Genomic DNA, 14,369 nt, shown 5'->3' on the forward strand with positions numbered 1-14,369 from the left:
GACACTCGGTAACAAGACTCCTGCAACTCGATCCTGGAAGCTTTGCTTCTGCACTTCGTTCTATTTCTGCAAATGGTCCAGAATGATCTCATCAACCACAACGTCCACATATCGCTACGCTCCATCCACTGGCTTCCTGTAGCTGCTCATGTCAGATTTAAAGCACTTGTGTTTGCCTACAAAGCCAAAAACAGACCAGACCCCAGTTACCTCAAAGTACTTCAGATCCTCCAGAATCAGCTTCCCGACTGATTCCACCGTCTCTCAGGGTATGAGGAAGATCTGGGTGGTTGAATGAATTTCTTGTATGCTCCCTTTTCCACCACAAAGAACCAGGTGCTGGTTTAGAGTTTGAAGTTGGTTCCACTGGCGAGCCTTCTAATGAACCGGTTTGCCTTTCCATCAGCTAGAGAGCCGTCACAGAGCCGAGTCTGACATCACTGTATATGTGTCACGTTTCCCAGCAACGTTAGCGCAGCAAGCACAACATCAACAATGGCGGATGGTGCTTTACTGTTAATGCTCATGGCTTCGCAAGCCTACATTGACATCCAAAACGTGCACCCCTGAAGCAAGCGGTTCTTCAGTCTAGTCCAGCATCGTTTTGGTGCTACTTAAGAACCTGGGTGTCGAAAAAGAAAGAACTGGTTCTAAATTAGGCTCCGAACCAGCACTCAAACTGCCTCGGTGGAAAAGGGGCATTAGACGTAATGGACGGCTAAATCAGGTCCCTAAACCACACCTAGACCTTCTGTAGCTCTTCATGAAGTACTAGCTTTTTTTTTTTTTATAAAATACAACCTGACATTTCAGATATATTGTAGGACTTATTCGGGGTAAGAGGTCCTGCAGGCAGAAGTTGATAGAGGAATGGAAACAGATTTACACACACACACACACGTACGTAAGGAACACCACCAGCCTCCATGTATTTACATTTACAGCATTTAGCAGACACCCTTATCCAGACAGACTTACATTTTATCTCATTTTTATACAACTGAGCAATTGAGGGTTAAGGGCCTTGCTCAGGGGCCCAGCAGTGACTGTTTGGTGGATGTAGGAATCAAACTCACAACCTTACGATTGGTAGCCCAAAATATTAACTACTTGGCCAGAGCCAGGGCAAAAGGGACTGCCTCGAGGGGGGAAAGAAAAGAAGGAAAATGGGGGAAAAGAGGGAAAAAAGGAGGGGGTTTGTAGTGCAGGGGAGTGTTTTCTTCAATACTCACTCTTTCACCTTATTTTTCCAAAAGCAAGATAATATTCTGTTTTGTTTTTTTTAACAAGAATATATTTTTATTTAATATTATTATTATTTATTAATATTAAATTCTTTTCTGTTTTTTTTAACAAGAATATTTTTTTTAATTAATATACAATTTATTAATATTAAATTCTTTGTAGACTACTTTTATGTCTTATACATTTTATATGTTGGTGATATATAAATAAATAAGAAAGGATGTATAACCCTGAGATATACATCTCTGGCACTGATGGGTGATGACCCTGCTGATTTGAAAATCTAGGCCAGTTAAACCACACAGGATCAAGCTTGACACCAGGCCATTTTAGAGTACACAATTTTTTTAATAAATTTTTTAAAAAAGTAAATAAATATAGGATTTTCTCAGGGGGGGGACACGGTGGCTTAGTGGTTAGCACGTCGCCTCACACCTCCAGGGTTGGGGGTTCGATTTCCGCCTCTGCCTTGTGTGTGTGGAGTTTGCATGTTCTCCCCGTGCCTCGTGGGTTTCCTCCGAGTGCTCCGGTTTCCTCCCCAGGTCCAAAGACATGCATGGTAGGTTGATTGGCATCTCTGGAAAATTGGCATCTCTGATTTGGCATCTCTGATGACGCCTGAGATAGGCACAGGCTCCCTGTGACCCGAGAAGTTCGGATAAGCGGTAGAAAATGAATGAATTAATGATGAATGAATGAATGATTTTCTCAGTACAATACACTTGTAGTTCAGTACACACACACACACACACACATACATACATACATAAATATATATATACATGTGTATGTATGTATAAAATGTGTGTATCTTTATAATATATATATATATATATAATGTATATATATTTACAATAAAGTGCTCAATAAGTATATTACATATTTATTTTTTATTATTATTATTATTGAAGTGAATGTGTGGAACAGAAGCCCAACTCACCAAGACGAGACTTTAATGTTGTTTATTGTTAATAATACCATCTCGGTCCTGTATAGCAGTTCTCTGCCGTCTTCATGCAGCTGATTGATGTGACTGTATAGTCATCAGTCATCACAATTGGCACTGAGTCATAAACAGTCTGTGGATAAACAGATGCATTGTTTGTGTAAGGAATGATCCGTAATGTCTACAATCATATTCAATAACAGCATCAACAAAAAAATAAATTCTGAATATTCATTCAGAAAATGAGAATCACATGCTAACTTTTTTATTAAAACAATGTTTGTCAATTCTCAAATAAAAATTCAGTACCATAAAATATAAAGGTGTAATTACAGTTACAACCTGTCGTATTGATATATTTACACTTATAAATAATATAAAGGTGTAATTACAGTCACAATCTGTAATAATGATATATTTACACTTATACATTGTCTAGTTTAGGTTTGTTTTTAAAACTAATCTTACTCAGTAGTGTAATATTGTTTTGTTTTTTTTGTTTGTTTGTTTGTTTTGTTTTTCATTTACAAACGATTGTTCGTACCACGTGACTAAGACCATGTTTCGGTCAATTGACTGTTTTCAGAACATAAACATAAAACAAAAGGTTATTCATTCATTCATTCATTCATTTTCTACCGCTTATCCAAACTATTCTCGGGTCACGGGGAGCCTGTGCCTATCTCAGGCGTCATCGGGCATCGAGGCAGGATACACCCTGGATGGAATGCCAACCCATCGCAGGGCACACACACACACTCTCATTCACTCACACACTACGGACAATTTTCCAGAGATGCCAATCAACCTACCATGCATGTCTTTGTACCGGTGGAGGAAACCGGAGTACCCGGAGGAAACCCCCTAGGCACGGGGAGAACATGCAAACTCCACACACACAAAGCGGAGGCGGGAATCGAACCCCCAACCCTGGAGGTGTGAGGCAAACGTGCTAACCCCTAAGCCACCGTGCCCCCACAAAAGGTTATTATAAAGATTAATATACTACAAAATTCAAGATTAATATTAGATATATTTAAACATGTTCGTATTTATCCCTAATGAGCAAATCTGAGGTGACTCAGGCGACTGAGGGGAGGAAAAACTACCTTGCCTGGTAAAGGAAGAAACCTTGAGGGGAACCAGACTCAAATGGGAACCTCATCCTCACCTGGGTGACACTGGAGGGTGTGATTATAAATATACAGTCTGATAAATGTCGTATTGATGTAAAAGTCCACATGGAGTTCACATCTCCTCTTTAGTATCACAGTCTAACTGGAGCTGGTAGATGTCTATAGTGTACAGTAAGTGTAGGTGAGATGAATCCACTGATGGACCACTGATGCTTTAGGGCTTCGTAGATTGCAGTTTAAAAATGTCTTCGATTTTTTTTAGTCTAAATTCTGGTTGCCTCTGTAAGGAGGTTATGATTTGGCCTGAAGAAGAATATATATATATATATATATATATATATATATATATATATATATATATATATATATATATATATATATATATATATATATATATATATATAAAAATAAATAAGAAGGTGGGCGAAACCATTTGTGCAGTAACCGAGGGGGAGGACAGAGTGGGAGAATCCATTGTTTTTAGGGCAGGGCTGAATATTGTGGAATTCCGTTTCCGTCCCAGGAGCTTTTTCTTCAGCGATCCAACAGGAGCTTAAAGACACAAGAAAGAGTTTAGTTTTGTGTTTAGGAGCTGAAACGATGGCGTCGTCTCCTCAGAAATCTCCGTCGTCTCCCACACCGCTGTCTCCGAGCTTCAGAAAGAAAGATGAGACTTTTCTCGGGAAACTCGGGGGAACTTTAGTCAGAAGGAAAAAGGCGAAAGAAGGTAAAAGTTTCATAAAAGTCTGCTGTGTCTTTAGTGTAACAGAAGTTTGTGTGTAACGGCAGTTTGTGTGTAACGGCAGTTTGTGTGTAACGGCAGTTTGTGTGTAACGGCAGTTTGTGTGTAACAGAAGTTTGTGTGTAACGGCAGTTTGTGTGTAACAGAAGTTTGTGTGTAACGGCAGTTTGTGTGTAACGGCAGTTTGTGTGTAACAGAAGTTTGTGTAACGGCAGTTTGTGTGTAACGGCAGTTTGTGTGTAACGGCAGTTTGTGTGTAACAGAAGTTTGTGTAACGGCAGTTTGTGTGTAACGGCAGTTTGTGTGTAACGGCAGTTTGTGTGTAACGGCAGTTTGTGTGTAACAGAAGTTTGTGTGTAACGGCAGTTTGTGTGTAACGGCAGTTTGTGTGTAACGGCAGTTTGTGTGTAACGGCAGTTTGTGTGTAACAGAAGTTTGTGTGTAACAGAAGTTTGTGTGTAACGGCAGTTTGTGTGTAACGGCAGTTTGTGTGTAACGGCAGTTTGTGTGTAACGGCAGTTTGTGTGTAACAGAAGTTTGTGTGTAACAGAAGTTTGTGTGTAACGGCAGTCTGTGTGTAACGGCAGTCTGTGTGTAACGGCAGTCTGTGTGTAACGGCAGTTTGTGTGTAACGGCAGTTTGTGTGTAACGGCAGTTTGTGTGTAACAGATGTTTGTGTAACAAGTTTGTGTAACGGCAGTTTGTGTGTAACGGCAGTTTGTGTGTTACGGCGGTTTGTGTAACAGCCACGTTACAGTCGCTCAGGTTTGTTTGGTGTTGAGTTTTAATGAAGGGACTCAGTAACTGTAACATGTAGAAACGTGTAGAAGTGTGTGTGTGTGTGTGTGTGTGTGTGTGTGTGTGTGTGTGTGTGTGTGTGAGAGAGAGAGAGAGAGGTCTGTGAGAGAGAGTGCGTGTGTGTCTTAGGTGTGTGTAAGAGAGTGTGTGTGTGTTTGTGTGTGTGAGAGAGAGAGAGAGAGAGAGAGAGAGAGAGAGAGAGAGAGAGAGAGCGTGTGTATAGAATTCTACAGGAAAGCTATGGGATTAAAATGAGTTCATTTACAGACAAGACAAAAATAAACTCATGTTCTTAAAAAGAGTAAGAGAAATGAAATAGTACACACACACACACACACACACACGTATACATATTTCAAACAGCATTATAATTATCGTTATTATTAAACAGAAATAAAAAAAAATCTAATCAGTGGAGAAATGGATAGATGGAGAGAAAGATGAAAAGGTAATGAAGAGCTGACATGATGGATAGACAGACAGACTGATAAATAATGGACAGATTAAATGAATGGATGATTATACAGATGTAGTTTAGTTGATTAGAATTTTGGGTACCACACACACACACACACACTCACTCTCACACACGCATCATAAATGACACCAAGACCAAACAAGTTACACAGTTTCCATGACAACCAAAACACCATCCGAAAGTGAAAACAGCAAGAAAAGCGACACCAATAAGAGTTTAATGAAGTTCTGTGACACTCAGCATGCAGCGTTTTGTTGTTGTGGATATTGAGAAGATAATCAGCGCTCGCTCGCTCTCTCAGACCAGAAGTGCCCTACATACAAAGTGCAGTTTATATTAAGCCACCTTGTTGGTGTGTGTCGTTTTTTGTGTTGCCGTCATTTCAGGCTTCTCTCTAAAGATTTTCCTGAATCTGTGCTTCACAATCATCTCCAGTGTGAAGCGTGTGTCATGTTTGAGCACGTATCGTAACCATGTAGGGTAATGCTGAGTGTACTGTGATGATTCAGCGCTCGGGCCTTACAGACAACACAAGTACAAGCTGGAAATGAACTCTTATTTACAGCTTGAAGGAAAAAATTCTGCTCCGTTTCATATGCTTACTGAAAAAAGTGTGGATGGACTGATGGATGGACTGATGGATGGATGGCCTGATGAAGGGGTGGATGGATGGACTCATGAAGGGGCGGGTGGATGGACGGACTCATGAAGGGGCGGGTGGATGGACGGACTCATGAAGGGGCGGGTGGATGGACGGACTCATGAAGGGGTGGATGGATGGACTCATGAAGGGGCGGATGGATGGACGGACTCATGAAGGGGCGGATGGATGGACGGACTCATGAAGGGGCGGATGGATGGACGGACTCATGAAGGGGCTGATGGATGGACGGACTGATGAATGGGCGGATGGATGGACGGACTCATGAAGGGGCGGATGGATGGACGGACTGATGTATGGGCGGATGGATGGATGGACGGACTATCATAGTAGATATCGTTTATAAAATGGTCATAAAAGGTTCAGCTGTTGTCATGACGACAGAAGGACAGCCCTGATGCCCCTTACAGTTCAGTTCTTTATTAGGGCAAAAGATAAAGGAGTTTTACGCGCTTTTTTTTTTTCTCTTCTTTTAAACTCACAACAGTGTAGACATACAGTATGAATGGTGTAGAACTTTATTATTTACTGTGTGTGTGTGTGTGTGTAGTGATGAGACATGCTGTGTGTTGACTAATGTTTACAGGTGATCCATGGAGTCTCTCAGAGGCTGTAAACCTCATCACCAAGCTGTCAGGGTGAACCGTGACACGAGAGAGAGTGAGAATAGAAGAGAGAATATGAGAATGAGAGAGAGTTAAAATCGATCTTATTTAACTCCATTATAAATCACACTCATGGTTCTGCTGCTCAAATTAAAACACTGATTTAAAATTCTTGCAAAAAAAAAAACCACTGTAAGAAGAATATGTTCATGTCTGGCACCTTCCTGTCTCTCTCTGTCTCTCACACACACACACACACACACACACACACACACACACACACACACACATGTGCATCACACATGGATTTGAGTGTGTGTGCCCGTCTGCATGAGCACGTGCCCGTGTTGATGGTGTTGATTGTGAGGATCCTGAGGATGTCCTGCTCATCACGAGGGGTTTTGAGATCCAGCACAGGATGTTCCCTCTGTAAACATGGCTGTTGATGGAGGTGTGTGCAGTAATGCATGCTGGGTAATGGCAGGGGTGAAAGGCTCCCGGTGCTCTTGGCAGGAGGCTGCTGTTAACACCAGGCTTAAAATAGCGACGTTAATAAAGCCGAGAGCTGTTTTCCTGCAAGCGACGGCTGGAGCTCGGCTCGTTTAGTGTCGACGGATGTCGCGTTGTTCATACGCCGTGTAAGGTTAGCGCTTAGCACTAAAACAATCCCCTCTCTCTATCTCTCTCTCTCTCCATCACTCTTTCTTAATCTCCCTTGTTAAACCACTGTTAATATTAACAGCTCATTTAAATATAGGTTTCGTTTTAAATTCCGTCTGAAATATTCAAACGCTTCAGTTATTAAAGTTATTAAACAACAGACTTCTTGTCGAATTATTCCTCGTTCCTAACGGATAAAAGATTTGTACTGTTCACTGGTTAAAAAGAACTAAACTATATATATATAAAATTTTGTTTTTTGTTTGTTTGTTTGTTTGTAACGTTGTCATGCGATTTGAGAGGAAGTAAAACCTTTTGTTGCTTTAAATGTTTTTTCTTGTGTGCGCTGTAGTGTCTGAGCTACAGGAGGAAGGCATGAACGCCATCAACCTGCCCCTGAGTCCCACACCATACGAGCTGCATCCTGAAGACACCATGCTGGGTACGTCACCTCTTTCTCTCTCTCTCACACACACACACACACACACACACACATACACACACACTTACTTTCTACACATTTTTCTATTTTATCCTGCACTTATACACACACACACCTCCTCCATCCTTGATTCTGATTGGTCAGAAGGTGTTGATTTACTGTATTGAAACAGCTCCGTTCAAATCACAAGCTCATATTAAAGGTGCGGTGCACGATATCTGAAAGCCAATGTTGACATTTGAAATCACCTAAACAAACACGCCCCTAACCCAAATGGGTGTCACCCCTGTTTTGATAGCTCCACCTCACACATACATGCGCAACCCAGACAACTGTTATGGCGGAACCTGCTGGGGCAGCTGACTGAGGGTATATTTTTATCAGTAAATGAACACAATGAGTAACACTATGGTAATACAAATGTGTTTTTGCAGTACTGTGTGTTGTACCATGAAAGGTTTAGCTCCGTTTCACGCGGAAGACGACATTCAACACCTAGAACCCGAGGCAGAGGTAACGGCAGGTATCCGCCATGTCAATGTATCGGCTAATGTCACACATGCGCACCGAACACTCTCTCCGCCGCATATTGACAAGACACGCCCCTTTCTGCTCATTGGCTACACGTTTGTTTTGTCAGTCGGCGCGACTCAGTTTTCTGAAGCATTTTTGAAACATCGTGAACCCCGCCTTTAACGCCCTTGTCGGAATCCATTATCGTTGCCATAGTAACGGATTTTTGTAGAGCGGATAACGGTTCGACGCGGTGAGGTTTGTGTGATATTTACGGAAGGAGTCTCCGGTGTTCGGGACGGAGCGGCTTCCGTTGTACGGCGCCTCTGTAATATAACAGCACTGTGAACAGATTATACAACAGAATTACAGATTGGGATTCTATTATTAATAAATCAGTGGAATTAGCTGTTGTGTGTGGGCGGGGCATACACTCACTCACTCACTCTCTCTTCCCCTGTCAATCACAGCGACACTAGCCAATCATTCGCGTTTCTGAGCTCATGTATGTGGAAGAGGGTAGATCGCTCGTTCCTACCGGTGAGTCTACGCCGCTCGTGACTCATCACGTGCAGCAGGTCTGACCGGTAGCTGTGGTGTGACAGAGGAGGGAACGTACCAAGATGAAAGTGAAACAGGGAATCGGTCCATCCCTGTGTTCGTCCCTCATCCAAGTTCTCGCTCAGTGTCTTTTATGTTCTTTCTCCAACGTTCTTGTCTTCTCTCTTCAAACAGAGGAGAACGAGGTTCGCACCATGATGGACCCCAACTCTAAGAACAACATCAAGCTACAGGAGCTGACGAAGGTGAGGATGAGGACGTAAAGGTTCCGAGTCCCGCAGTTCGTTCGAGCGAGTCACGGTCTAACCACGATGTCTCACTCAGGTTCTCGTCGACTGGATCAACGACGTGCTGGTCGGCGAGAGGATCATCGTCAAGGACCTGGCAGAGGATCTGTACGACGGACAAGTTCTGCAGAAGCTCTTCGGTGAGGATCCGTTCCAACACCACGGCGGTGATCAGGTCACGTCCTCCAAATTAAAGGAGTGCTGTGAGAATTAACGATAAACTTCCCTCTCACGTCTAAACCTCATGACGAACCAGTTCACGCCCAGGACGTGGAGAGACGTTTCAATTAAACGTACTGCGTCTTTTAACCTAAAAGGATTTTATTCCTCCTTGTTTTTTTTTTCAAGTATCTATTCGTTTGTAAATCTGTTCTTCTCAACAAATAGAGTTTGTCCAAATACAGCGACTAGATCCCGTCAGCTCCAGAATTATTGGCACCCTCTGTAAAGACGAGCGAAAATGTGACGGTTAATTAACTTTACTTCACACCGAGGCAAAAGCATTATAAAATAATACGTTATTAACTTATTATAAATAAATGTCTAGAGCGTTTGATGTACAGTAGAGTAGCAAAAAAAAAAAAAACACAAATAATCAAACAGCGATGTAACAAAACGGAGCAGATGAAATAAAAGCTGGTGAGAAAATACAAAGCCTGAGGACAAATATGTAGAGAAAATAAATAGGTGTTTAATATATGCATAATTCTTCAGTCCTGTCTCTCTGTCCTCCTCGTCCCCGGTGTTTCAGAGAAGCTGGAGGGTGAGAAGCTGAACGTGGCCGAGGTCACGCAGTCCGAGATCGCTCAGAAGCAGAAGCTCCAGACGGTCCTCGAGCGCATCAACGAGGTTCTCAACGTCTCCCTCAGGAACACCAAGTGGAATGTCGACTGTAAGCGACGAGGAGAAATATTCTACCTGAACGGCAAGATGATCTCTGGTGGCTGTAGCGCAGTGTGGGAATAAACTAGTTAACACCCTTCTGTTGTCTGTTCCTGTATCAGCTGTTCATGCTAAAAGCATGGTGGCCATCCTGCACCTCCTGGTGGCGCTGTCTCAGCACTTCAGAGCTCCGATCCGACTCCCTGACCACGTCTCCATCCAGGTGGTGGTGGTTCAGGTACGCAAGTTCCCGTTACAGTTATCGCTCGTGATAGACGCGAGGTCTCCGGTAGCCGAGGCGCCGCCGGGTTCGTTTCGTCCATAAACAGATCAACGAACCGTATCTGACGTAATCGTAAACTTTTGCAGTTGTACAAAATAATCACAGAACAAAGAAAAGCAGCAGCTGTGTCTCACTGCTGTGGTTGTGTGACGGAGTGAGTTCTCTAAGTGGGCGAGAATTAGTTTGTGTGAGAATTTGCTGTATCAGTGATGTCATGTTTCAGTGAACGGTTGCAGAAAGTTTGAGACTTCTGGTTCTAGAACATTCTACAGCCGGAGTGTGTTTATTATCTGTTTTAATGATTCCATTCGGACTGTGTGTCGTTCAGAGAGTGACAGCTTTATGACATGGTCCAGATGTTTCCTGTTTAACCTCAGTGTTTCATTCAGTTTGTGTCTGTGTGTGTGTGTGTGTGTGTGTGTGTGTGTGTGTGTGTGTGTGTGTGTGTGTGTGTGTGTGTGTGTGTGTGTCTCTGTGTCTCTGTGTGTGTCTGTGTGTGTGTGTGTGTGTGTGTGTGTGTGTGTGTGCTGACACAGAAACGGGAGGGAATCCTACAGTCTCGTCAGGTTCAAGAGGAAATCACAGGCAACACTGAGTGAGTTTTTCAGCTTCTCTACATTTGTGTTCTGGGCCTTTGCTCATGTACAGTTTAATACCACATAAATACTGTGTGTGTGTGTGTGTGTGTGTGTGTGTGTGTGTGTGTGTGTGTGTGTGTGTGTGTGTGTGTGTGCTGGTACATGTTTATACACACACTGATCCATACGTTGTGACTGAGAGTCTATAACTGTGACTGATGATCAGCTCTCAGACTCTCACCTCAGTCCTGTAACATTAAATGAAGATAAAACACTGGTTTGTGTTAGAGACAGGAATCAGCACAGTGATGGTGTGATGTTCTCTCTCTCTCTCTCTCTCTCTCTCTCTCTATAAAATCAGCACAGTGATGGTGTGATGTTATCTCTCTCTCTCTCTCTCTAATCAGCACAGTGATGGTGTGATGTTATCGGTCTCTCTCTCTCTCTCTCTCTCTCTCTCTCTCTCTCTATAAAATCAGCACAGTGATGGTGTGATGTTATCTCTCTCTCTCTCTCTCTCTCTCTCTCTATAAAATCAGCACAGTGATGGTATGATGTTCTCTCTCTCTATAAAATCAGCACAGTGATGGTGTGATGTTATCTCTCTCTCTCTCTCTCTAATCAGCACAGTGATGGTGTGATGTTCACTGTCTCTCCAGTGTCTCTCTCTCTCCCTCTCGCTTTCATTCTTTCTCTCTCTGTCCCTCTCTCTGTCTCTCTCTTTCTCTTGAAGATAATTCTTTCTATTTTTGTGCTTTTTGTGATGTTTCCCCCCCTCTTCTTCACAGGGCCTTATCCGGCCGACACGGTACGTTTTACTTCTCCTTTACTTTTACTTTTTATTGTTCCGGTCTTTTACGTTCTAAGATCTGATCAGATTATTTTTTTTGGGTGAATAAATTGTGGTCTGTCTCTTCAGAGCGTGATGCGTTTGACACGTTGTTCGATCACGCCCCTGACAAACTGAGTGTGGTGAAGAAGGTAAACCATCACAGATGTGTTTAACAAACCGACTGTAGACACTGATACTGCGTTAACACACACTGTGCTGATCTGTTGTGCAGACGCTCATCACATTCGTCAACAAACACCTGAACAAACTGAACCTGGAGGTGGCTGAGCTGGACACACAGGTACTGAGTTCGCACACACACACACACACACACACACACACACACACACACACACACACACACACAGCATGCTCTGTAACTGTTTACTGTATGTCACCTGTATATGACCTCACACAACTCCGTGTCCTCACGATGACCTCCCACAACTCCGTGTCCTCACGATGACCTCACACAGCTCCGTGTCCTCACGATGACCTCACACAGCTCCGTGTCCTCACGATGACCTCACACAACTCCGTGACCTCACACAGCTCCGTGTCCTCACGATGACCTCACACAGCTCCGTGTCCTCACGATGACCTCACACAGCTCTGTGTCCTCACGAGGAGCTCACGATGACCTCACACAACTCACAATGACCTCACACACCTCAGTGACCTCACGATGACCTCATGATGACCTCACACGACTCACAATGACCTCACACACCTCAGTGACCTCACAATTACCTCATGATGATCTCACACAACTCACAATGACCTCACACACCTCAGTGACCTCACAATGACCTCATGATGATCTCACACAACTCACAATGACCTCACAACTTCTTATTCAGTCTCAGATCTGCAGAAAGCCTGTGGCCATTTTGAACCATTACAGGTTCCTTTAAATATCACGGAAGTTGCTTGGTTTTGTTTAATCTGAAACACTGAGTTGTTTGTCTTCATGCCTCATCACAGCGTTGATGATTATTGTGATTATGTCCTTAGTGACGGTAATATTTTTATTTTCATTACTTATGGGAAGATTTTTTGTCGGACATTATAGTGACTTGTGTGTGTGTGTGTGTGTGTGTGTGTGTGTGTGTGCGCGTGCGCAGTTTGCAGATGGTGTGTACCTTGTGCTCCTGATGGGACTCCTAGAAGGATACTTCGTAGTGCTCTACAATTTCTTCCTCACCCCCGAGAACTTTGAGCAGAAGGTGCGATTGTTTTTTAGTTGATTTTAAATCTTTTTTTTTGGTTCTGTTTTGTTTTGAACCTCGTTATCAAAGTGGACGCGACGAGGAATTTCCAAAAGAAACCTGGAATCCACTAAATTCCAGCTCGTTAAGAAGATCACGATCGGCTTCAAGTCGTGTACTCGGCGCTGCCAATTTTTTACCCACCATTCAGCACAAATCTACTAAAAGTTTTATGAACCTTGGGCATATCTTCTTAAGGACCTGACAGACAGCGTTACGTTAAGGCCAATAAGACTAGCCGTTCCGTTGGGACAAAACGTGTTAGCGTGTTAGTGTGTGGTAGCTTATACGCTACATCGGCTAAAGTGCGTCACTGGGAGTTTAGCATCATGCTGTGTTTACGTTCACCTTGTATTCGTCAATTCACCATCAGAACTCTGTGAGCTTTTCCTTATATGGAGAGTCGTGGGCGTGGCTACACGTAAAGTGGTCGCGCTGGGAACACGCTCATATTTAACGGTTTATGAAGATGTCTGTATGGTGAAAGTCTAAACCTGGATCCTGCGATTTAAACCTTGTGCACATTAAAGCGTGATGGAGTGCAGCGTCGAGGCTCAGCCGCGTGACACCGTGTCCGGGTTCAGATCCAACACGTCTAGCCAAGTGGGCACCGAGCGGCAGGGCACGGCTGTAATCTACCTCTGCACAGAACGTGGAAGAGTGACACGGAGATCAGCGTCCAGCTGGACACGGAGAGGATGTGAGACAGCAGAAGAGTGTATTAAAGGACAACCAGAGAACAATAGAGCAGAAATAACCAAGTCTACAGAGTTTATTCACCTTCGTCGAAACCGTCCACACGTCCTGCTCGTGCCATGCACTGCTTTGTACTGCCATGTTTAGAGGATTTGACTTTATAGACACGAGGCTTGTCACCTGCCTCCAGCTTTTACCTGACAGGACAGAGATTTAAAGGGACTCTGTTTGCCCTCTGGTTTTGTTCTCGCACTTCATACAAATCGTTGTGCTTGATGTAAAACGGTCCTGAGCGGAAACGTGTGGTTATTGTTACCGTCCTGTTTCTTACAGGTCCATAACGTGTCCTTCGCCTTCGAGCTGATGCAGGACGGTGGCCTGGAGAGACCAAAACCAAGGGCAGAGGGTAAATAATACAGACCTCTTTTTCAATCACTCAATTTAGAAACGTGTGCAATAACGTCCGGAATTATTGGCACCCATAGAGAAATACTGGTGCTGGATATAATATAATCACGCTTTTCTCTCTCAGACATCGTGAACTGCGACCTGAAGTCGACTCTACGTGTTCTGTACAACCTCTTCACCCGGTACAGACACGTGGAGTGATGGAGTTTTCAGTCTGCGGTTCAGTTTGGGAGAATCGACACCACAGGGATTTATAATGGCGACTTTGTGTGTGTGTGTGTGTGTGTGTGGGAGAGAAAGGGAGAGCGCGTGAGACTCTGTGTGTGTGGGGGGGGAGAAAGGGAGAGA

General features: G+C 43.5%; 1 protein-coding gene and 1 long non-coding RNA gene across 4 annotated transcripts; one reads left to right on the plus strand and one right to left on the minus strand.

Moving 5' to 3' along the window:
* Positions 1–1,709: 1,709 nt before the first annotated feature.
* On the minus strand, positions 1,710–12,389 carry LOC113636041. 2 transcript variants are annotated; one of them, XR_007138271.1, is made up of 4 exons: positions 12,311–12,389; positions 12,048–12,174; positions 2,186–2,324; positions 1,710–1,883 (listed from the first exon to the last, which is right to left on the minus strand). It is a non-coding gene; the product is annotated as an uncharacterized LOC113636041 (long non-coding RNA). The 2 variants fall into 2 exon arrangements; XR_003438951.2 differs by having other exon boundaries at positions 12,222–12,334.
* On the plus strand, positions 3,798–14,369 carry parvaa (parvin, alpha a). 2 transcript variants are annotated; one of them, XM_027135902.2, is made up of 13 exons: positions 3,801–4,054; positions 7,624–7,713; positions 8,962–9,032; positions 9,112–9,214; positions 9,826–9,966; positions 10,079–10,194; positions 10,776–10,834; positions 11,606–11,625; positions 11,737–11,798; positions 11,882–11,950; positions 12,774–12,875; positions 13,947–14,019; positions 14,146–14,369. In XM_027135902.2, exons 1-13 carry the CDS (start codon positions 3,928–3,930, stop codon positions 14,220–14,222), a joined length of 1,110 nt encoding a protein of 369 aa, XP_026991703.1. In that variant the 5' UTR covers positions 3,801–3,927; the 3' UTR covers positions 14,223–14,369. The 2 variants fall into 2 exon arrangements, with proteins under 2 accessions (XP_026991704.1, XP_026991703.1); XM_027135903.2 differs by lacking the exons at positions 12,774–12,875; positions 13,947–14,019; positions 14,146–14,369 and adding an exon at positions 12,126–12,757 and having other exon boundaries at positions 3,798–4,054.

This window comes from Tachysurus fulvidraco, chromosome 17, assembly GCF_022655615.1.
Source record: "Tachysurus fulvidraco isolate hzauxx_2018 chromosome 17, HZAU_PFXX_2.0, whole genome shotgun sequence".
NCBI classification, from domain to species: domain Eukaryota; kingdom Metazoa; phylum Chordata; class Actinopteri; order Siluriformes; family Bagridae; genus Tachysurus; species Tachysurus fulvidraco.